This window comes from Sciurus vulgaris (genome assembly GCF_902686455.1).
Source record: "Sciurus vulgaris genome assembly, chromosome: 14".
Lineage (NCBI taxonomy): Eukaryota > Metazoa > Chordata > Mammalia > Rodentia > Sciuridae > Sciurus > Sciurus vulgaris.
Window position 1 is genome coordinate 6,655,257 of NC_136475.1, and position 22,204 is coordinate 6,677,460.

A 22,204-nucleotide genomic window follows, 5' to 3' on the forward strand; every position below is an offset into this window, starting at 1 on the left:
TGAGGTGGGAGGATGGCCAACTTGGTGAGACTGTCTCAAAATTTTTTAAAATAACTTTTTTTCTTAAAAGAACTGGAAATATAGCTCAGTGGCAGAACACTGGCCTATCATGTGTGAGGCCCCAGGTTCAACCTCTGGCCAGTATCAATAACCTTGAATGCATACTGACTGGATTTTGAAATTGGTAATTTAAAAAATTTACCAAAGTACGGGTCTGATCCCAGGAGTTTCTAATTAGTCCAGGTATGGCCTGGGCATCAGGACTTCTTAAAATAACACACTTCATGGTAGAAGGCAGCATAGTTTCTCTCAAGATTATTAAGTTCCTTACAGGATCTGCTTTTAACCTTGCACACATTTTGCTTGAAGGTTTTTGATGGCACCAACTGTTTACCCAGAGAAGGCTAAGTTCTGACAAATTTTATCATTATTGCAGTGACTATATTTCTCAACAAAGCAGTATGGTCAATAGCAAGCCCAAAATCATCCATTGTAACTGGAAAGCTCTCGAAGGTAAAATGTCCCCCCTTCCTGTTAACATCCCCACCTCCTCACACCCACATTCCAGTGACTGGCCTGTCATGCCTCCTCAGAACCCTGCATGCCATCAGTCTTCACCACACTTTAGCATCTGCACACGTTCCCCAACATGCCTCCTGCCCCCTCCACTCTTCCCAGTAATTATCCGCCTCTCATACCCGTTACTTCTGGGTGGCTGCTTGGTGAGTGCAGCCACTCTTTGTAGAGTGAGGTATTCTGAAAGATTTCCTGTTTTCTCAACCCCCAACAACGGTGGCTACTCTGGAATGGGGTGATGGCACAGAAGATGGTTATGAGGATGGTGGCTGCCGCTGAGGTAGCTATGCCTGGCTGTGGCAATAGCTGCCGTGGCCACGGGTGACTGGGTGAGGGGGGGGTGGCAGCAGCTGAGGCAGCAATTTGCCAGAGAGCTTCCTCTCCAGCAGCACCCACCCTGCCTGTGTGCGTGGCAAGCGGAAGTGGCAGGGGGAATCCTAGCCCTACATGCTGGTGGAGGATGGTACACAAGTACCTCGCCCCTTCCCTGAGGATCATGCTTTCCACTGTCTCCCAGGGTTCTCCAGCGAACTGTGGCCCACAGTGATAATCTGCGAGAAGGTGGACTCCTTAGGTGCTACGTCCCCTTCCCTGTCTCACTTCTCAATGTCCTACCAGTGCTTTCTGGGATCATCTCCCAAATTCTTGTCTCAGGATCTCAAGCTAAGACAGTGCACCATGAGCCAGGGACTGTGAGTCAAGCACATATGGCACATTAGCAAAAGCTGAACACATGCCAGGCCATGAAGCTCAACAAATGTCAGAAGATGGAAATCTTATGTGCTCCCAAACCAACTGCAAGTAGGTAAGAGAGCTGGAAAAATCGCCATATGTTTAGAAATTAAGAAATAAATTTCTAAATAATCTGATATCAATGAAGAAATCAAAATAGAAAGCCATGCTTTGTCAATAATTTAGTGCATAAATTAGAATAGACAAAGGCTAAAAACCAGTAAGTTAAACATTCATTTCAAAAAGGCAGGAAAAAGCCAGGTGTAGTAGCACACACCCACAATCCCAGTGACTTGGGAGGTTGAGGCAGGAGCACTGCAAGTTCAAGACCAGTCTCAGCAATAGTAGGCCCTGTATCAAAATAAAAAGTAAAGGGCTGGGGAGATAGCTCAGTCGGTAGAATGCTTGCTTTGCAAGCACAAGGCCCTGGGTTTGATTCCCAGCACTGCAAAAAAATAAAATAAAAATAAAAAATAAAAGTAAAAAGGGCTGGGATGCAGCTCAGTGGTAAAGCCCTGAGTTCAATCCCCAGGACCCCCCCCCCAAAAAAAAAAATTAGTAGGAAAAGAACACTAAAAGCAAATAAAGAAGAAAATAAGATAATAGATTCAATTAAAAACAATATACAGTAGGGTGTAATGACACATCCCTGTAATCCCAGCAATTCTACAGAGGCTGAGGCAGGAGGATGACCAAGTTCAAGCCCAGCCTGGGCAACTTAGTGAGATTGTCTCAAAATAAAAATAAGGACTGGGGATGTAGCTCAGATGTTTTTGAAAAGTTTGGCTTTTCAAATAAATTCTGTGAAAAGATCACTGATAAGCTCCTGTCTAGACTAATCAAGAAAAAAAAAAGAGGATATAAATAACCAGTGTCAGGAATGCAAATGGAGCTAGTGATTATAGGTTGTTTCTGTTGGTTTTTTAACAAAGTCTGTGTTCAACAGCAAGCACAAAATCCTTCATTACAACTTGAAAGCCCTCAAAGTGATGCCACAGCACTTAAGATAATGAGGTATTATGAACAAATCTACAGCAATTCAAAAATATAGGCAATGCGAGAAATTCTTAGAAAAGTACAATATCCAAACAGCCACAAGAAGAAATAGAAATTGAACTTTGTACGCTAGCTTAAATATGGCCACAAACTCTGCAGACAGATGCCATCAGGAGTGGCCTCACAACTGCTTTGACCAATTGAGTGTGTTGAAAGTGACGTCTTTGAGGTTTCCATTTTCACTCTTTTGGACTCTGGAGCCACCATACAAGGAGGCTGGCCCAGCCTACTGGAAGAGAGGCCACGTGGAGGGATGGTCTCAAAGGTAGTCTAGATCTCCATTTTGTTTGTTCACATCACATTTCTTTTAGTTGTGAGAAGCAAACCCACTCAAGCTTGCTCGAGCGAAGTAGGTTGGGCTCAAAACAGCCACAGAAATCTGCAGGCTCAGTCCACAGCCCAGGGAAATCAGAGCTGGGGAAAGCCACCAGGACGTAGGCAGCCCTTTCAGGACCACAGGGACTGAACACTCTCTCCACGGCCTGGTTTCCTCCTGCCTCAGTCACAGGCACCCGAGGCTCCTGCAACCTAGACTGTACAGGACTTCTACCTGGCTCCTAAGCCAACAAACAAGTTCCCTTGCCTTGGAGATAATCCTCAGGAAAGACTCCCAAGGGCCACCTCCCAGCACCCCCTGCCCTCTCCTGCGGGATGGATGGCAGCGGGTGAGGAAGAAGGAGGCAGTAGAGGCAGGCGGGCTCAAGAACACCGTCCAGCAGGCTGTGAGGGCCACCCTCCCACTCGGACCAGCGACACCCAGCCGAAGCCTGGTGGCAGTGAAGAATGAAGTCACCAGGCATCAGAGAGGCTGGCTTGTGCATGAAAAGGTAACCAGGCATCCCCAGGCCTCAGACAAAGTCCTGTGCCAATGCCGCCAGTCCGTGGGGACACTGACACACCGAGGTCCCTGAAGATGCCCGGCCTGGTCACAGATAGGGCCAGCTAAGCCGAAAGCTGATGGAATGTACTAGACCCTGCAGCTAGGTAGCTACAGGAAAAACCTGTTTAAGACTTTGCAGGAAGAAGGTGAGGTGGGAGTTTAAGGACGAGGAGAGGGCCAAGGAAAGGCCGGGAGAGTCAAGTCCCCACTTACCCTATGTCCCATTGCCAACACTGCCACTGAGGGCTTATCACCATGGCAGCTGCACCACAAGCTCTGTGTGCCAGGCAGGTTAAACCCAAGTGACCAATGGAAACTGTTCTAATTAGGCAAAAATAAGGTAGTCAATGGGAACAAATGGGGCAAGATGTCCAATCAGGTCCCTGCAGAGGGGACCGAGGCACAGCTCTGCACGTGAGACGCGCCTCGCCTGGACCCAGGGCCGCGAGCCCCTCTCCCCGCCGGTCCTCTCCGCTCACAGAGTGCACCTCTCACTCTGTCGAGCCTCATACTTTCTTAATGGCACATTGCAGGAGGTGAGCTCTGTAGTTATATATTCACACGCACACACGACACGACATGACGGTGTAATTTGGCCGATGTCACTGCCCAGTGCTGCCCCCCCCCTCTGCTCCTCCCTCTCCCTGGCCCCTGTCCTTCACAGGTCTCCCTTTGATTTTCACGAGCCCTGCCTGCCCTCCTTTGCTTTCTTTTTTCCTCTCTAGACTTCTCATAGGAGAGAAAATATATGGCCCTTGAACTTCAGAGTTTGGCTCATTTTGCTTAATATAATGGTCTCAAGTTTCACCCAATTTCCCGCACATGACAGTTTTCTCTTTCTTTGTGGCTGAGAACCCCACTGTGTGTACATACCACAGCTTCTGTATCCATTCATCCGGGATGGACCCCTCGGTTGGTTCCATAGCTTGGCTCTCGTGAATTGTGCTGCTCTGAACTCGGGTGTGCCTGTGTCACTGTAGTGTGATGCCTTTAATTCTTCCGGATAAAAACTGAGGAGTGGTACAGCCAGGTCACATGGTGGTTTCGTGCCTAGTCTTTTGAGGAGCCTCCATTTCGATGTCCACGTGTTGTGCTTTCCGTCCCCAACAGTGCACAAGGGCTCCTTTTCCCCACGTCCTCTTCTGCATTTACCATCATTTGTGTTCTGAACCCAGAGGTGCTTAACACTGAGCTGCATCCCCAGCCTTTTCATATTTTATTTAGAGGCAGGGTCTCACTGAGTTACCTAGGGCCTTGCTAATTGCCGAGGCTGGCTTTGAACTTGTGATCCTCCTGCCTCAGCCCCCAGCTGCTGGGATTACAGATGTGCACCACCACACCCAGCTCATTATTTGTATTTTGATGGCTGCCATTCTCACTGTTGTGAGAGGAAATCTCAGTGCAAATTTGATTGCATTCCCTAATTGCTAATGATGTCTGTCATTTTTTTGTATATTTGTTGGCTATTAGTATTCTTCTTTAGAGAAATGTCTAGTTCATTTGCCCTGTATTAATTGGGTGGGGGTTTTTTGGTGTTTTTTGAGTTTTCTATATCATCTGAATGTGAATCCTCTGTCAGAAGAGTGGCTAGTAAAGATTTTCTCCATTCTGTAAGACCTCCTCACATTCTTAATTGATTCCTTTGCTGTGCAGAAGTTTTTAATTGATGTCCTCCCATTTATTAACTCTAAGAATTATCTCCTAAGCTTTCGGGGTACTATTGAGAAAGTCATTGCCTGTGTTGACCCTGTTTTCCTCTAGGAGTTGCATAGTTTTTGATCTAGTTCCTAGGTCTTCAGTGCATTTTGAGTTGCATTCTGTGAATGCTGAGAGATAAGGGCCTAGTGGCTAGTGGCATTCTCCAACATACGGATAACCAGTTTTCCCAGCACCATTTAAGAGGCTGTCTTCTCTCCAATGTAAGTGTTTGGCACCTTTGTCAAGGACTTGTGCAGGCTTGTCTGTGTGTCTGCATTCTGTACCAGCGGTCTTTCTTACTGTTTCTGTGCCAGTGCACCATGGTGTTACTGTGTTGTGATGCCTCCAGTATTGCTTTTTTAGTTTAGAATTGCTTTGGCTATTCTGAGTTTATTCCTTCAAATGGAATTTAGGACTTTTTTTCTGGTCCTGTGAAGAATATTATTGGTATTGATGGGGATTGCATTGAATCTGTAAATTGCTTTTGGTTGCATGGCCATTTTAGCAATATTAATTCTGGCTATCCATGAACATGGGAGGTCTTCCCATTTCTTTTATCTTTTTCAATTTCTTTCTTCAATGTTCCATAGGAGGGTACATATCTTTCACCTCCTTTGTTAGGTTTATTCCTAGGGTGTGTGTGTGTGGTGTGTGTGTATGCGTGTGTGTTGTTTTGCAGTACTGGGGATTGAACTCAGGGCCTTATACATGCCAGGCAAACATTTTGCCACTGAGTTATATCCCCACTCCATTTGATTTTTTTGTTTTTGAGGCTATTGTGAATGGAATTGCTTTCCTGATTTGTATCTCAGCAGATTCATTGTTGGTATACAGGAAATTTACTGAGGATTTTTTTTGTATGTTGATTTTTGTAATCTGCCACTTTGCTGAATTTGTTTATTAGCTCCAGCTGAAGGAGTTAAAATTTAAGTGCCCATAATTAAAGCACAGAATCTGTAGTCTAGCAAATGAACTTAGGAAAAGAAACAAAGAGGGACAGGCCTGAGGCCTGAACATACCTAAACAAGCCTAAAATAAGACTGCCAAAGCATCAAAAACTAACTGGCCATGGAGGATAAACAATCTCCACAAGGCCGTGGACCAGCTGGTGTCACCCACTTTCCCCCTTCTTCCCTTTTCTTTAAGGTTAACTTGACCCCTGCTAACCAAAATACACTGCCCTACCATACTGTTGGAATGTCAATTTGCACGTACTACCTGCTGATGTAATCAATGTAGTCATGTGCTCGCTTATGTTTGAATCAGCCAACTATGTGTACCTGTGTGAAACTCCCTAAATTTTCCTATATAAACCCCTGATTTCTGAGCCTCGTGGTCAACTGTCTATCTCCTGCGTGAGATACGTGTTGGCCCGGAGCTCCGTTATTAAAGTGCCTCGTGCTTTTGCATCAAGCCGGTCTCTCCTGTTTCCTGGAGCGCGCCATCCTGAGACTCGAGTAAGGGTCTTCCTTTTGGGGGGTCCTACACAGCAGGCTTCTTTTGGTGGAACTTTTTGAGTTTTCTAAGTGCAGAAACACATCATCTGCAATCAGTGATAATTTGACTTCCTTCTTGCCTATTTTTGTGCCTTTTATTTCCTTCTCTTGCCTAATTCCTCTGGCAAGAATTTCTAGTACAATATTATATAGAGTGGTGAGAGCAGACATATTTGTCTTGTTCCAAATTTTAAAGGACATGCTTTCAGTTTTTCCCCATTCACTTTGATGTTGGCTTTGGATTTTTCATATAGAAAATATGATATTGAGGTAAGTTTCTTATGATCTAGTTTTTTCAGTATTTTTATCATAGTGCTGAATTTTGTCAAAGACTTTCTCTGCATCTATCTATATGACAATTACATTCATCAATTTGCATGTATTAAACTATCCTCTATTTCTTGGATAAAACCAATTTGGCCATGATGTACAATCTTCTTATTATGTTGTTGAGCACAATTTGCATATTTTATGAAGGATTTTCCATCTAAGTTCATCAGGGTTAGGGTCTGTAGTTTTCTTTCCTTGGTGTCCTTATCTCACTTTGGTATGAGTGTGATACTGTCTTCATAAATCAAGTTAGAAGTGCCATCCCTTTCTTTTTTTTTTTTTTTTTTTTTTTTTTTGTGGTGCTGGGGATCGAACCCAGGGCCTTGTGCTTGCAAGGCAAGCACTCTACCAGCTGAGCTACTCCCCAGCCCAGAAGTGCCATCCCTTTGTATTTCATGGAATAATTTGAGGAATGTTGGCATTAGTTCTTCTTTATAGGTTTGGTAGAATTCAACTGAGAATTCATCTGGTACTGGGATTTTCTTTGTTGAAAGGTTTTTATTATCACTTCTATTCACTGCTAGTTATTGATCTCTTTAGGTTTTCTATGTCTTCTTGATTCAATTTCAGCAGGTCATATGTATCTAGAAATATATCTATTTCTTCTAGGTTTTACAATTTATTGGCAATGTGTTCAAAATAGTTCCTAATGATCTCTGTATTTTTTATGTCTGTGGCGATTTCTCCTTCCTTACCTCTAAGTCTATTAATTTGGGTCTTCTTTATTTTCTTTTATTATGTATTTATTTATTTTTGTTTGTTTGACTAAGAGTTTATCAGTCTTATTTATTTTTATCTTCATTTCATTCATCCTTGGCATGGTTTTCTTATTCTCAATTTCATCAATTTTGGCTCTGATCTTAATTATTACTTCCTTCTATCGACTTGGGGATTGGTTTGTTCTTTTTTTCAAGGGTTTTGAGATGCATCATTAGGCTTTATTTGAGATCTTTCTGATTTATGTAGGCACTCATAGCCATAAACTTTCCTCTTAGAATGGCCTTCACTGTGTTCCAGAGATTCTAGTATTTTGTATCACTATTCTCATTGGATTCTAAGGATTTTTTAATTTTAAAATTTTAAATTATGATTTCTTCTATCACCCATTTATCATTTGAAAGTGTGTCATTCAATCTCCATATGTTTATATAGTTTCTATGGGGTTTTTAGTGCTGACTTCTAATTTCATTCCTTTATGATCTGATAAGATACAAGGAATTATATCATTTTCCTTTTGTATTTGCCAAGAGTTTCTTTGTGGTCTAAAGTATGGCCTATTAGGAGGAAGTTTCCATGAGTCACAGGGAAGAAAGTGTAATCAGCCCTTGAAGGTTGGTATTCTATGAATGTTTGTAAGTTCATTTGATTTATAATATTTTTCAGATCCAAATATTCTTTAGATTGAGTTTATGTCTGGATGACCTATATATTGGTGAAAGAAGTATGTTGAAATCACCTGGTATTATTGTACTGGGGTCTATCTGAGGCTTTACTTTGAGAAATGTCTCTTTTATGTTACTAGGTAACTGGGAGCATGAACATTTGGGGAATTAATATTTACTATTATTATATCTTCTTTTTGGATTGTTCTCTTCACCAGTGTGAAGTGATCTTTGTCTCTTCTGATTCATTTGGCTTAAAGTGTGCTTTGTCAGATATGAAAGTAGCTATTCTACTTGTTTTCAGGTTCCATTCACATGGCATATAAATTTCCATCCTTTCACTTTCAACCTGTGGCTCTCTTTACCTGTAAGGTGAGTCTTTTGCAAACAACAATCCAAACATAGTTGGATTTTGTTTTTTAATCCATTACACCAGTCTATGTCTTTTAGGTGGAGAGTTGAGACCACATACATTCAATGTTATTATAGGGAGATATTTATTAATTCCTGCCATTTTATTTTATTTCTAATGTTTACTTGGTCCTGTTTCTCATTTTGTTTTATTTCTAATGTTTAACTTGGTCCTGTTTCTCATTTGTTTAGATATATTTGTGACTCTGGAATTTGTTTTTTATTTCTTCTCTGTGAAGTATGTCTCTAAGTATTTTCTGTAATGCTGGCTTAATAGTCATGAATTCTGTTCATTTCCATTCATCTTGAAAGATTTTATTTTGCCTTCAACTTTGAAGGCTAGCTTTGCTGCATATAACAATGTTGGTTTACAGTTATTTTCTTTTAGGACTTGGAACACACCATTCAAAGACTTCCTGGCTTTAGAATTCTGATTGTCTTCCTTCTAACCATGAACTAACATTTTTCTCTTGGGCTTTTAAAATTCTATCCTTGGTCTGTATGTTAGGTACTTTATAATGTGTTGTGGAGAAACTTTTTTTAGTTTTGTTGTTGTTGTTGTTGTTTGTTTGTTTGTTTGTCGTTATTTATCTTGTCTATTTGAGGTTCTGGATGCATCCTGTATCTGGATGTCCATCTGTGAAGGTTTGGATTCTTTTCTATTATTATTTCCCTGAAGAGGTTATCCATTCCATAAGCTTGCATTTCACAATGCTCTTCAATTCCAGTAATTCTTAAATTTGTCTCTTGATGTTGTCCCAAAGTTCGTATATAGTCTGATCATGGTTGTTTTTTGTTATTGTTATTATTTGTTGTTTTTTCCTTAATGCTGTCTGAATATTCAAGGCTGGCCACTTTGTCTTCCAGTTCTGAGATTTTTGTCTTTAGTGGTCTACTGTATTAGAAAGATTTTCAACTGAACATTTTATTTGATTTTTTTGTCTTTCATTTTCAAGATTTCTGTTTGGTTCTTTTAAATACCTCTATCTCCTTGTTGAATTTCTCATTCATAATCCTCTACTGACTTTCTTAATTCCATGAGTCATTTTTCTGTGTTCTCTTGGAGCTTATTAATTTTTATAATCATTTTTATCTGACATTTATTTCATCCACATCAATATCTTTGGATGTTTCCTAAAGTTTATAATTCATCAACAACTCCAAAGTGCCTACTAGCACACCTACAACATAATTACCACAAAAACAGGAATAGCAGGGTCATCAGTTGCTAGGAACAAAAACAATAAGTAACAATGAACTAGATCTGTCATTAAAGTAAGAAGCAGTTGTCAACTATGTCATCCACAGCAGTAAAAATTGCAACAGCATGAATGGTGGGGGCAGGAGTCATAAAACCAATTAATTCTAAATGATGGTAAAAATGCAGTTCAGTAATAGAAAAGAAAATGTTAGAGGAGGGTAAAAGAGAGTTTAAGAGGGTTAAAGTGGGAAGAAAAAGAATGCAGAAGAGATATGGAAAGTGATGACTAAAGAAGGAAGAGAAAAATATGGAAGAAAAGTAGAGAGAGACAAAGAGAATGTTGCTGTTAGTGGACAAGAAAGAGAAACAAAGCAAAATGAAACAAAAATAAGCACACTAAAAACCCTAACCACCCCCATAAAACAAGACAAAGAAAAATAATCATCATTTAAAAATGCTGAAAATGAGAAAAAAGAAACAAATATGTATATGCATATATGTCTAAGAACTAATCAGCACAGCAAGAACTTACACACACACACACACACACAAGACAAAGAAAAGAAGAAAATAAGAAAAGGAAAAAAAAAAGTTCTCAATGAAAAAGGAAAAAATTGTTTCCACAGAGGTGGTTAAAACAGTTGTTGAGAATGTATAGTCACTGCCTATGCCCAACAATCCTTCTTTCACCTTCTTCTTGGGATATGTACTGAGAAAGAGAGAGGAATACACCTCCTTCTCTTTTTGTGCTGTTCATTGAGCTGCCAGTTGGAGAGGCCTAAAGCTGAAACTAACTGAAATCACTCTCAGTTCCGCTTCTTACCAGTATAAGGAAGTATGAAATGGGAAATACCATCAGCTGGAGTTTTGTCTACCCAGACCCGATCAATACACTCCCAGGACCAGGCTGCTGCGGAGTTCTAGGAGGGCATTTCCACGGACTGCTGCTGCGTGGCCACTTGCAGGAACTGGGTCTGCTTAGGGAGGAAAGGAACTGTACACCAAAGAAATGACAAGGCACAGCCAAAGTGTCCAGCAGGCACTGGGGGATACACACAGGACTGTTCCCCTGATACATCAAGGGAGACAAACCCAAGTAAATGATGGCTTACTGATATAAGAGCACTGTTGTGGAGAGCAGGATTAACAAATACTCTGTCAAGGACCCAGAGATGGTGCTAAAACTTGGTTGGTTTGTAGAAGCTTAGAAAGTGCAGTGGCCGGCACTAAGTGAGGTAGAGTTCCCAGAACTGCCATGCAAGTAGTGGATAAAGGACTGAGGGCTCAGGGAAATGGGCATGCTGGCGTGGATCTGCCACTGAGGAACATTATGTTTACCTGGGTGGTAAGAAAGCTGCAGCCTCAGCAAGAAGCTGAACCAGGACTGGGGGGGAGATGCTGCTGCAGAGCTGTGCTCCTAAAACTGATGCAGATGATGGGATCCTGAGGCCACGTGCCTGCACCCCACTCCCAGAAGCAGGAAGTTGAGACTGCTGTAATCCATGGCAAGAACAGATATGATGATGGCAACCAAGGGAGTCTTTTCCCATGGAGCATCATAGAGATGGTAAAAGAACATAGTATCCCCAGGGGCAAGACTTAGCCTAATTTATGCAACCAAAGGGAATAAGCAATTGTGAGAAGGCTTATGGCAGACATCCCAGGAAGAAAATACCCGATCACTTGCCTAGTTTCCACACTTCAATCAGTAAGTGCCCTTTAGTTGAGAGGAAGACTGGACTGCTAGGCAAGATGCTACCACATCATGGCAAAGGTATATGACCACAAGTTCCCCTGACCTCCCTCCACAGGGACTTGGGGGTCATGTGTTCAGGGAACTATACACTAAGGAAAAGAAGCAGGGAGACATTTCATGGACTGTCGGACAGAGGATTTGAGTTAACCTTGACAACCAGAGATTCAAACATCATCATTACAGAGGCCAGGCAACAATTGGGGTTCTGGGTCAGCAAAGGCTCCTAGTGGGTCCACTGTGCTCATGAACCAGCTGAAGGTCATTTCACCAATCCATGAATGTGTAGTAAAATGGACACGTGTGGAAGTTGGAATAACCCCACGTGATACCCTGCCTGCGGGAAGAACTATCAGAGTGGTAAGCATCCAGTGGGAACCTCTGAGACTGGTTCCCTGACCCAAAGGGTGAATGAGAAAATAATGCTGCAAGTGAGGCACTGGCGCAGATTCATGTCACCCATGAAGAGAAGAGGATGCAGAGGCGGAGGCGCCATTATACAATACCCTCGCTTAGTCACGTGTGGTTTCTGCAGAAACCAGATGTATCTTCGTAGAAGACAATGCACGACTGCAAATGCAACCAAATAGGAGCCAAGTACAACTGCTTTGCCTGACCAGTATCCAGGCAGCAGACTACAAGGATGACAGGCATGCATACGCAGTCAGGATCTGGCCAATTGCTCTCTTGCATCTTTGCAGAAAGCAGGAAGGAAGCCAGGAAGACTTTCACAGTGGCAGTCTTGTCAAGGGTGTACCTCTCCCACTCTTTGGTCATGGTCAAAGAAGGCAGGGGAGAGTGGAATCGAGAATTCTGAAAGCAGACCAGGTCTGGTTAAAGAAAAATAATCGCGAAGTCATGAACAGGAGTAGGTTAACTGGAAGTGTTTACAAGGAACTGACTTCATATTCAACTCATGAGTCCTGAGGTCTGTTTTGGAAGACAAATTCTGGGAATTTGTATTTGTTGCTGGTACCCACTCTCTTCCCTCTGGATCGACGGGGGCAAGAGACCCTGAAAGCAGTGAAGGGGGCTACTCCCCAGGCCTTTAGCCTCTCTCCCAAGACCCAACTTTCTCCCTGCCCTGGGCCTGAGAACGTCCTTCAGTGTTTTGCATTTTGTGTAGAACTCCACCCCACGTCTGGGGAAAGCTGCTCTTTCTTACCTGGGCTAAGCAGAGACCTGCAGCCTCGCCCTGCATTCCCACTCTCTGGCCTTGAGCTCCCCTCCTTCCTCTGCCCGCCCTACCTGGAATCCTTGGCTCTCGGCCTGTGCCTGCCTCGACTCCCACAATGGCTAGCTTTTCCAGAAGAATATCCTCAGCTTTCCCCCCAGGCTGACCCTCCTCTCTAGGTGGACCCCCCTCTGGAGACAGCTTCTTGCTCACTTTTGGGCCTCAGTGATCTTTCAGACAGCCCCAGTCCCAACTCCTGATGGGTAGGAAAGGGCTGGTCTGACAGATGAGTGTCTCTTCTTCCTCTGCATTCTTTCTCCATCACTTCGGACAGATACTTGAGTTCCTAGTACACGCCGACCACTGTGCTTGCGCTGAGAACACGAGGGTAACGTTTAGACCCAAGTTCGCTGCTTGCCAGCAAGCCCGGAAACCAGAGCTGAGGGAATATCCCCAGTGCTGCGAGCCCCAGGATTGTGGGTCAGACGTCCCCAGGAGCACCCCCGGTTCTGAGATTCGCTCCAACTTTCGGGCCTCCACGAATAGTCGTCCTCACTACCAGGATGGCACCAAAGGAAGACGAGCCCTTCTACCAACCATCTCCAGGTCAAGCCCTTGGTCTTTTTATTCTCGGTGTATAAGAGCGCTGTGTGTTCTGAGATTTTTTCTCTCACACTTCGTACATGTGTGATCTCCCAGCCAGTTCTGTTTTGTGAACTTGCTGATGGTGTACTTGCTATGCTCTCAGAAGTAGTTCTTAATAAAAAGCTGTTATGAAAGAAGGAAGCCTGGGCCCTCCTGTCCTCTCTTCTCCTGGTTCAAGATGTAATTGCATACTTGCTCCTGCCCTCTCTCCACCACGTGCCATTCAGCCCAAGATCTCCATTAGAATGAGCCAAAGCAGGCACCATAACCTTGAACTTCCAAAAATGTAGATTCAACTAACCTCTTTTTCTTCCTAAGCAGCCTGTGTCAGGTATTTTGTTGTAGCAATAAAAGGCTGATACACCCACTTCGGGCCTCTTCTTCCTCCATACAAAGTGGACAACCCAGTACCTGGCTCACAGCTTGAATTGTTGACAGAGTTTCACTTGTTGCAATTTTTAGGGCCACCCTGAGTAGTATACAGCAGCCCATTTTAGCTCACACCAACAAGGCCCAGGATTTTCCTTCCACTGATTGATGTGCATACCTACCCAAGGCTGCAGACATGAGGGGAGAGGTTGGCTCCAACGGATCAGACGAGGAAGATGTAGAGATCTGGGCCATGTATTCATTTAACTGCCTTGTGTTCTCTGGACCTGCTCCCAGTTACCATTTCCATCATCCTTGAAAAGCAACTCCAGTTTCAGTCATTTGACGCCTCAAGGTCCATTTCAAAGTGTCTTTTAAAGCTGAATGGCATGGCAGGAGCTGCTTTTCAAATGAATGACAAGTAGTTGTTTGTTACAGAAGGCGCACCCTTGTCCCAATCTCCAAGCTTCTGTTGGGCAACTGTTCTGGACCTTTAGATACCACCTGTCATCTTTATCCACCATGGACACACTGGCTCCACTGGACTTGCTGGCCTGGAGGCCAAGGAGCAGGGCAGTTTGCCACACCCTGGATTCCTTGCGAAATCTCTCCTTACTCTGGGAACTAATTGAACTAGGAAACGATGAATTAATGCTATATTGCCAATTAAGTATATGATCCCCCCCGAATCCAAAGCGTTCCAACAAATACCCACATTTCCTTTAGCAATAGAGGGTATGTGAAATGAAACATCTTGTCCCAGACCAGTGAACGCTCTGATTTTCACCAATACACAAAGCTCTAAGTTTTAGGGAAAGGGATCTTATCTCTTGCCAGCTAACTGGAGCATTCGGTGTACTTGCTCAGTTTTATTCAACCCATACAATTAGCATCACTTTCTGTATAATGTCAAAACGGTCGAGGTCCCTGTGGCTTATACCATGAAAGGGAAAAGAGTAGCCAGGACTATGGCGCACGCCTGTAATCCCAGCAATTCGGGAGGCTGAGGTAGGAGGATTGCAAGTTCAAGGCCAGCCTAAGCCACTTAAAGAGACCCTATCTCCAATTAGAAAATTAAAAGGGCTGGGAATGTAGCTCAGAAGTAAAGTGCTCCTGGGTTCAATCCCCCAGTGCTGCAGAGAGAGAGAGAGAGAAAGGGGAGGGGGGAGAGAGAGAAAGGAAGAGAGTTTACATTGCGCTGGGTCAAGTAAAATATCTCTTCTTCCAGAATAGTTTTGCACCTTTAATGATGAGGACTGAAATAACTATTCTTCCCAGAAATAACTATTCTTCCAGAATAGTTTTGCACCTTTAATGATGAGGACTGAAAAGACTGCGTTACCTGCTCAGTAGCTGCAAACCAAGTACTAAAGGCTGTACTGATTCATTCAGGTAGAAATCCAGCCCTGCGGTTGCAACTGGGCTAATGGAAGTCCCCTGTCATCTACCGCAATCCATATGGGCTTTGTACACTGAACCAAATGGGACGCGACAGGAACCACAGTGCTCACGTCTTTGGTCTTTGATGGAGGTGCTGATCTTTGCACTACTTTCCCAGACTCGGTGTCGATATCTATTGTTCGACACACGCTGCTCGAATCCTCTACCTGTAACTGGTGAGGGCCAAAGTATGCAAGTTCTGCTGGCTGTTACACAGATCCATCCCAGTTAGGAGTCGAGCTACGACTGCAAGATGGTCTGTGAGCCACCAGATGCATGGCCAGATGGGCGTGAGCAGCCGGACTTTGGTCATTTCCTTGCATCTGTTGGCCTGCTCGGGGCAGGGAGCCATGACCGCATATCAGTGTCACCAAGGAATCCTGCATTCCACACATCCCCCTTTCTGTGAGGGACAGATGCCCTAGATCATGGGCCACAGGTCCCTTTAGGGGAGAATGAGAGGAATATTTATTGTATGTATTTACAGTGGCATGCTGGCCCCTCCTGGAGGAAGGTGGCCGGGCTGCCCTTCTGTCACTGGGGGTCTGAGTTTGAGAACTGACTCAGACGTAGAAACTGAATGAGGACCTGCGATTTTCACTGTGGTGGATGCTAGGGGGGCTTGGTTCCCCGGCTCTTCAATTTTTCTGGTTATTTAGTTCAAATAATACTTCAACCATCTTCCCTCTTTATCCCCTCCAATAAAAGGCCCTGTGTCCAGACAGCTGGCTGCCACTCCAGTGGAGTGACTGGTGGGCACCTCCCCTAATGGACAAGTGCCTTCGCCGCTGTTGCTGCAGAGCCCTGTCACTCCCATATACTAGGAGGGCCGGTTCGATGGCCTCTTGTGTCAAACGCGACTCTTAAAAGTTCAGCGGGAAACGTTTCCAGCTGAGTGGCACACAGTGGTCTGCAGACGGCCTCTGGTTACGTCTCCTTTCTCATTTTTAAACGCCCATCTTTTACCCTTTTGCTTTCTTCATCCTTAACTGGGCTCCTGAAGGAAGCAATTCAGGATTAATCTTATAACCATTTTCTTTTGTACTGGGGATTGACTCCATCTCTAAACTGAGCTACATCCCCCGCCTTTTTAATTTTATTTGGAGACACAATCTCTTTCAGTTACTGAGGCTGGCCTCCAATTTTCTATTCTTCTGTCTCATCCTCCTGCATCACTGGGATTACAGACTGCACCACCATGCCTGGCTGCTTTGTTTTTATTTTCTGTTTCCTAAACATCAGGTTTTAATTCTACCAATTCCTTTTTCACCAATCAGAATCTTTTTTTCTACATTATCATCACTATACATAGGGCTTACTTTATTTGTTTTTTTTAAGTAATATAATAAACACTTGTGTAATTAGTGTCCAACCTAAGAGCTAGAGAGAATGCACTGTATCTCTATACCTTGAAATATGGGATTTGGAATTATCTGCACACGATGACTGACTATGACTAAAATTACACGTTTTTATAATGAATCAGTTTTTAATTTTTTTAGTATAATACCTTTTCCGCATAACAAATATGCCTCTGTAGAGTGATCCTCCACCTTGGTGTTTCCTTCCCAGCTGCAGGTCCCAGGCCCAGGCCTCCCTTGAAAGGAGCTTATGCAGATGTCCCTGGGACAGCGCCACCTCCTGGACAGGAGAGGAGCAAGCTGAGTGTGTCCTTCCCTGAGACTTATTTACTCCCACTGCCTTGGGTGCTGTGTTTATCCCATGTGCAGTTTGAATGCAAGATAATGATGAGATCCGAAAAGACTGAAAAATTGCTGAGAAAAATGTGCACAATGAAGATGATCCTGTCGCCAACCATCCCCACGCTCGGGTGCTTTGTCTTTTATTCTTTATTCTTGATCTGTAAGACCCCTCTGCATATTCTGGATTTTTTTTCTTCTACCTAGTGCATATACTACCTCCCAGTCAGTTCTCTGTTTTGTAAACTTGTTGATGACTTATTTGCTATGCAAAGTTCTAAATTTTGACGTAAACAGTTTATCCATCTTTTTCTGTTACATTTTCTGTCTGTATTATAGATTTTCTTGCCTTCATTAAATGAACAATTCCCCTATGTTTTTCTCCAGAATACTGTTTTCTATTTAGCTTTTTAATATATCTGGATCATTTTTTAAATTTACTCTTCCAATACTGTTATTGAAGTGTTAGCTGGGGTTTTTTGGTTTGTTTGTGGTGCTGGGGATTGAACCCAGGACCTTGTGCTTTATGAGGCAAGCACTCTACCAACTGAGCTATATCCCCAGCCCAAGAGTTAGTTTCTTTGCCACAAATTTGAATTGCCTCTGCCATTCTAGGTTAAATGTGCACGTATAAGTGGGTATCTAATCTGTTCGGCTGATCTGTCTTCTGGTCCAGCGGTGATACCACCTTATTCTAGTGGCCATGCTCCACAAAATGTTCCCCTATCAGGAAGGCAAATGTCCCCTTTCATTGCTTTTCTTTATCAAAAATGTTCTGCCCACTCTTGCACATTTAAAAGTTGAGAATAGATGTTCTGTTCCTAAGTAGAGTTGTCCCTCGGTATCCAAGGAGGAGTGGTTCCAGGACTTCCCAGGGGCACCAGAATCTGCAAATCCTCCTACAGAAGGATCATCTCCTCATACTTCAAATCATCTTTAGAGTATTTGTAATACCTAATACACTGTGAATGCTATGTAAGTAGTCGTTACACTAGATTGGAAATAATGTCAAGAAAAAAGCCATACATGTTCAGCGCAGATGCAAATTTTTTTCAAATTTTTTATCCTGTGGTTAACTGACTTTGTGGGTGTGGAACCTATGACTATGTAGGTCGACTATAGATGCCGTCAGTGTCCTCTCACCACGATGACGACATTATGTTCTACTACATAGCTGTGCCAAAGCCTATTGAGCCAATCCTGTATTTAAAATAATTGCATTGCTTCCTTTTTCCAGTTACAAACCACAATGTGATGAAACCTTTGTAGATAAATTTTTGCTGGTTTAAAAAAATTGTCTCCTGGTGATGAATTCCGAGACCCATGAATTGCTGGGGTAGGATATTGAAACTTTCCCAGGTCTTTGAAGTCTCGCTATTTTGCTCTCTGGAAACACCTCCTCATAGCTTTCTAGTAGGTATGGTGGGCACACCGTTCCCTGCACCCTCAAGGACATTTAAAGACAATAATTTGCTAAATTAAACACTAGGGTAAGGAGTACACATAAATGTTTAAAATACAAGTCCAGTTATATAGCCATATGTAGAAAAATGTTATATATATATATGTATATATATGTATATAGTTATTTGAAACTATATATGTTACATATAGTTATTTGAAAATATATGGCAAGTCATTGAGATTTGGTATCCAAAATCTTTGCCTACTTTCAAGAAATATTATATATAGTTAAATGCTATAAACTTGAAGTAGATTAGAAGAATCAAGAACACTGTGGAACGTATGTTATTAAAATATGGATGAAATGATGGTAATGACTAAGGTTTGCATTCTCTTTCCAAAACAACAAGCAAAGCGTATTGTAGTTATCGGGCTGTGTTCCAGGCAACATGTAATACGCTTGAAGTGTATACTCTCTCATATCCTCACAATGATCAATTGAGGCAACCAGGTCCAGGGAGCTCAAAGAACCACCCTTCCCTTGCTTCAAAAGGCAACTGGAGAAACGTCAGGTGTGAATCAGGTTCTCAGGTCTTTCTCAAAGCCTGTGCTCAACTAGAAGCCATACTGTGGATACTGGCTCTTACGTACATGGTAGAGAGCAAGAATGTGCCACGGTCCACCTTATGGAGGTCAGTAGAGTTTTGGACAGAGTCCATTCACAGTGGGTCAGGTAGGATCCTGAACTAATTTTGAGGTTATTTTGCAGTCACACCAAAATACACTGCATGACGGCCGAATCCCTCCATTTCTTCCCTGATCCAAAGATTAAGGGCAGTTATGGCAGACAGACCTCCTCCACCAAGATGCCCAAACAAAAAATGAGTCCCTGTCCACAGGGAAATCCCTACCACTTGGTGCCACCATGGAGAGGTGCCAATTATATTGTTATAATGTGTGCATGTAGGAATTTGTGCCAACAAATCCAACCATCATCTGCAATATAATGTACCCATTAAAAATATGGAGGAAAAAAACAAAAACCCAAACAAAACAAAACAAAAACAAAAACACATGGTTTTATAGCCACGTGACAGAAAGTGTTTAGTCCTCATAAAATCCACAGATGTAAACCAACAAACAAAAAGACACAGAGGTGCTGATCCCCACCCTCTTCGTCTCACATGCTCGTCTGTACAAAATCCAGCCAACAGGCTTTCACACGTTTAACCAGGTGGGCCCAGGGACAAGCAGAACAGTGGACAGTGAAGAGGTCATGCAGGAGACGGCCTGGCCCTGCTACTCACCTCCGTGGACAGAGGTTTTGGGTCCCCTCTATGAATTGAGATTCTCTCAAGGACTGTGATCAAATGTAGACAAGGTGAATGAAAACATGTTCAGCTAATGCTTCCACCTTTGGTACCCCTCAAGCCCAGGTGCCTTGGGACCTAGAGGAAGCCCACATAGATGGCAGCCTGTGGGTGGCAAGGCAAGGGAAGGCCTCTCCCGCCAGGAAGGACGCCCGCACAATTTCACCCTCTGTGCAGTGTGATTTCACATGCTGTTAAGCGATGGGAGGCAACGTCTGCTGGTGAGAACTTTGGATTCAGAAGATGTTAATAGAAAGAAATCAACAAAATGTTTGCATAAAGTTCCCAAATTCTCAAGGAAAACATAAAAATCAAGATCCATAAAATGTTCATGCTCACAATTGGTGAGAAGGCACCAGTCTGATTGGAAAAAAGCAGAAAATGTTGCAAAATTTTAATTCAGTGGGTGGAAAACCTTGGTTTTTGCCTTTTTTCGTTTATCATGCCTTCCCCCTTCTCTGGCTGTAGAAGACACTGAATTCAGGGTTGCAAAGGGTGGAAGGTGATTCCCTCAAAGCAAAGATAATGGTGCAGAAAACCACAGGCGTAACTGGCGAATCCCAAGAAACCAAAAGCCCAAGTGGTGTGGCAGCCTGCAGGGGGAGTGAGGTGGGCAGCACGGCCCTCCTCTGAGTCAATGGCTGCACACAGGACAGGTGTGAGGGACAGTCACAGGGCAAAGACTTGCGCTCACCAGGCAACACCAACATGGCAAAATTAACAGAGTCTGCACCCCAGCTGTGAAAGGAGCCAAAGGGTCATTGGACGCACAGCCCAGGTTTCAGACATGGGTGAAGCCTTCCAGGAAAAACACAGCCAAAGCAATCACAGTGACACCAACCCCTTTTTTCCTTTTAAATTTTTCTTTGAAAGATTGTGTGACAATAACTTAGCCAAGTAGAGTTTTACTATTTGGCTTAAAAAACTTAAACCACATATTATCCATGGTTTTTAGGAATATGGCACCAGGTGATCATGAGTCATTTAAGTTACGGTGTTATCAACTGAAATGTACTTTAAGTCATTACATTGTGCCTCTGGATTTATTTAGAAAAGACAATATTTCTGTATTGTAGATTTTTTAAAACCAAGAAAATGATAACATGGCCTGAGAGACGGTTATTGAAATATTCTTCTCCAAAGTTTTCTTATACTTTTCCTGATTATCCATTTTCCCCCAAATTTTTATTTTGAAATATTTGAAACCTACAAAAGTTGCAATAGTGGAATAAATCCTTCACTTTGATCCATCTTTTTTTGATCTTTTCCTGTATTTTCTCTCTAGAGATGTAGACATGTATTTATACATGTGTACATATGCACATACATGCACATATATATGTGAACGGTGAACACGGATGCAAGCCTCTGTAGCTCTGGATATATGTCTAACCATATAGGTTCACAATACACTTTTCTCTTCTGAAATACCTGAGATTAAGTTGCATCTATCATGTGCCTCGACCCCAGGCTCCTCGGTGTGTGATCTCCTAAGAACAGAGACACGGTGGCACATTACTGGTGTCCAACACGCAATTTGTGTTCAAACATCCCCAGCGCTTTCAGTGGTGGCCTTTGGAGCCAACCCAGATGAGGGTGATGTTCTCTAGTTGAGTACGGTTCCCTATGCTTTTTCTGTCTTTCATGACACTGACACTTTTGAAAATCTAGGACTGTCATTTTTGCAGAATGTCTCTCAATTTGAATCTGATGCTTCTTTATTCAAGCGGGTTCATGAGTGAGGAGTTTATGATGCTGCTGTGAAAACACACAGAAGGGGAAGCTGACCTTCTGGGGAAAGTGGGGACAGGGAAGGCTCTGTAAGAGACTCCTGGCTGAGCTCAGGTCTGAACACTGCATAGGAATCAACTAAGTACCCTGGGCTGCTGAGAGTAAGAGCATTCCAGGCAAAGAGGTGCAGGTGAGAAACAGCATGGTGGCCAAAGGGGAGCTGGGGAGGTCGATGGCTTCAGTGTTGGACACTGCAGGACTGTGTGCTCCCTTTTCTCAAAAGGAAAATCTATGTAGAGAACCACATAGGCAGGTGGAAGCCCAAGGCAAAGACTCAGGCTGGAAATGCCCATCTGTGGGCTGATTTTTAAAACATTTTCTATGAATGAGATTATGCATGGAGTAGATTAAGAAGAGTCCTAGCTTAAGCCCTGCAGAACTAATTAATGTAATGGTTGGGTGGGAGAAGGCAAAGGAATATCTAGACACATAGGCAAAGCCTGCAGGGTATGTGTAAAGAGAGATGTGAGACAGGGTGTGCGTAAGTCAGCTTTCCATCACAGTGACAAAACACCTCAGAATATCAATGTAAAGGAGGAAAGATTTATTTGGCACACAATTCAGAGGCTTTAGTCTGCAGCTGGTGGCTCCATTGCTACCGGCCTGTGGCAAGGCAGAACACTGTAGCAGGGAGTGGGATGGAGCAAAGCTACTCACTTCACAGTGGCAGGAAAGCAGAGAGAGAGAGGAAGGAGCCAGGGTCCCAACACACCATTCCAGGGCTTGCCTCAATTCTTCTTCTTCTTCTTAGGCCTGCCTCCTAAGGCTTCCCCCACCTCCCAAGAGGCCACTAAAC

At 43.2% G+C, this 22,204-nt stretch overlaps 1 protein-coding gene across 4 annotated transcripts in view; it reads right to left on the reverse strand.

Annotated features, from left to right (window-relative positions):
• CHCHD5 (coiled-coil-helix-coiled-coil-helix domain containing 5) overlaps positions 1-22,204 on the reverse strand; it is a 48,686-nt gene that overhangs the window by 12,557 nt on the left and 13,925 nt on the right. The window contains exons 4-5 of one of the 4 annotated variants that reach the window (XM_079110689.1): positions 16,654-16,784; positions 15,550-15,586 (exon numbers count right to left, since the gene is read on the reverse strand). The exons of 1 other annotated variant lie outside the window; for it this stretch is intronic. In XM_079110689.1, the coding sequence (XP_078966815.1) occupies positions 15,565-15,586; positions 16,654-16,784 (153 nt within the window). In that variant the 3' untranslated portion in view covers positions 15,550-15,564. Of the gene's footprint in view, positions 1-15,549; positions 15,587-15,954; positions 16,141-16,653; positions 16,785-22,204 lie in introns of those variants that run through there. 2 more of the 4 variants (XM_079110687.1, XM_079110690.1) reach the window with 2 other exon arrangements.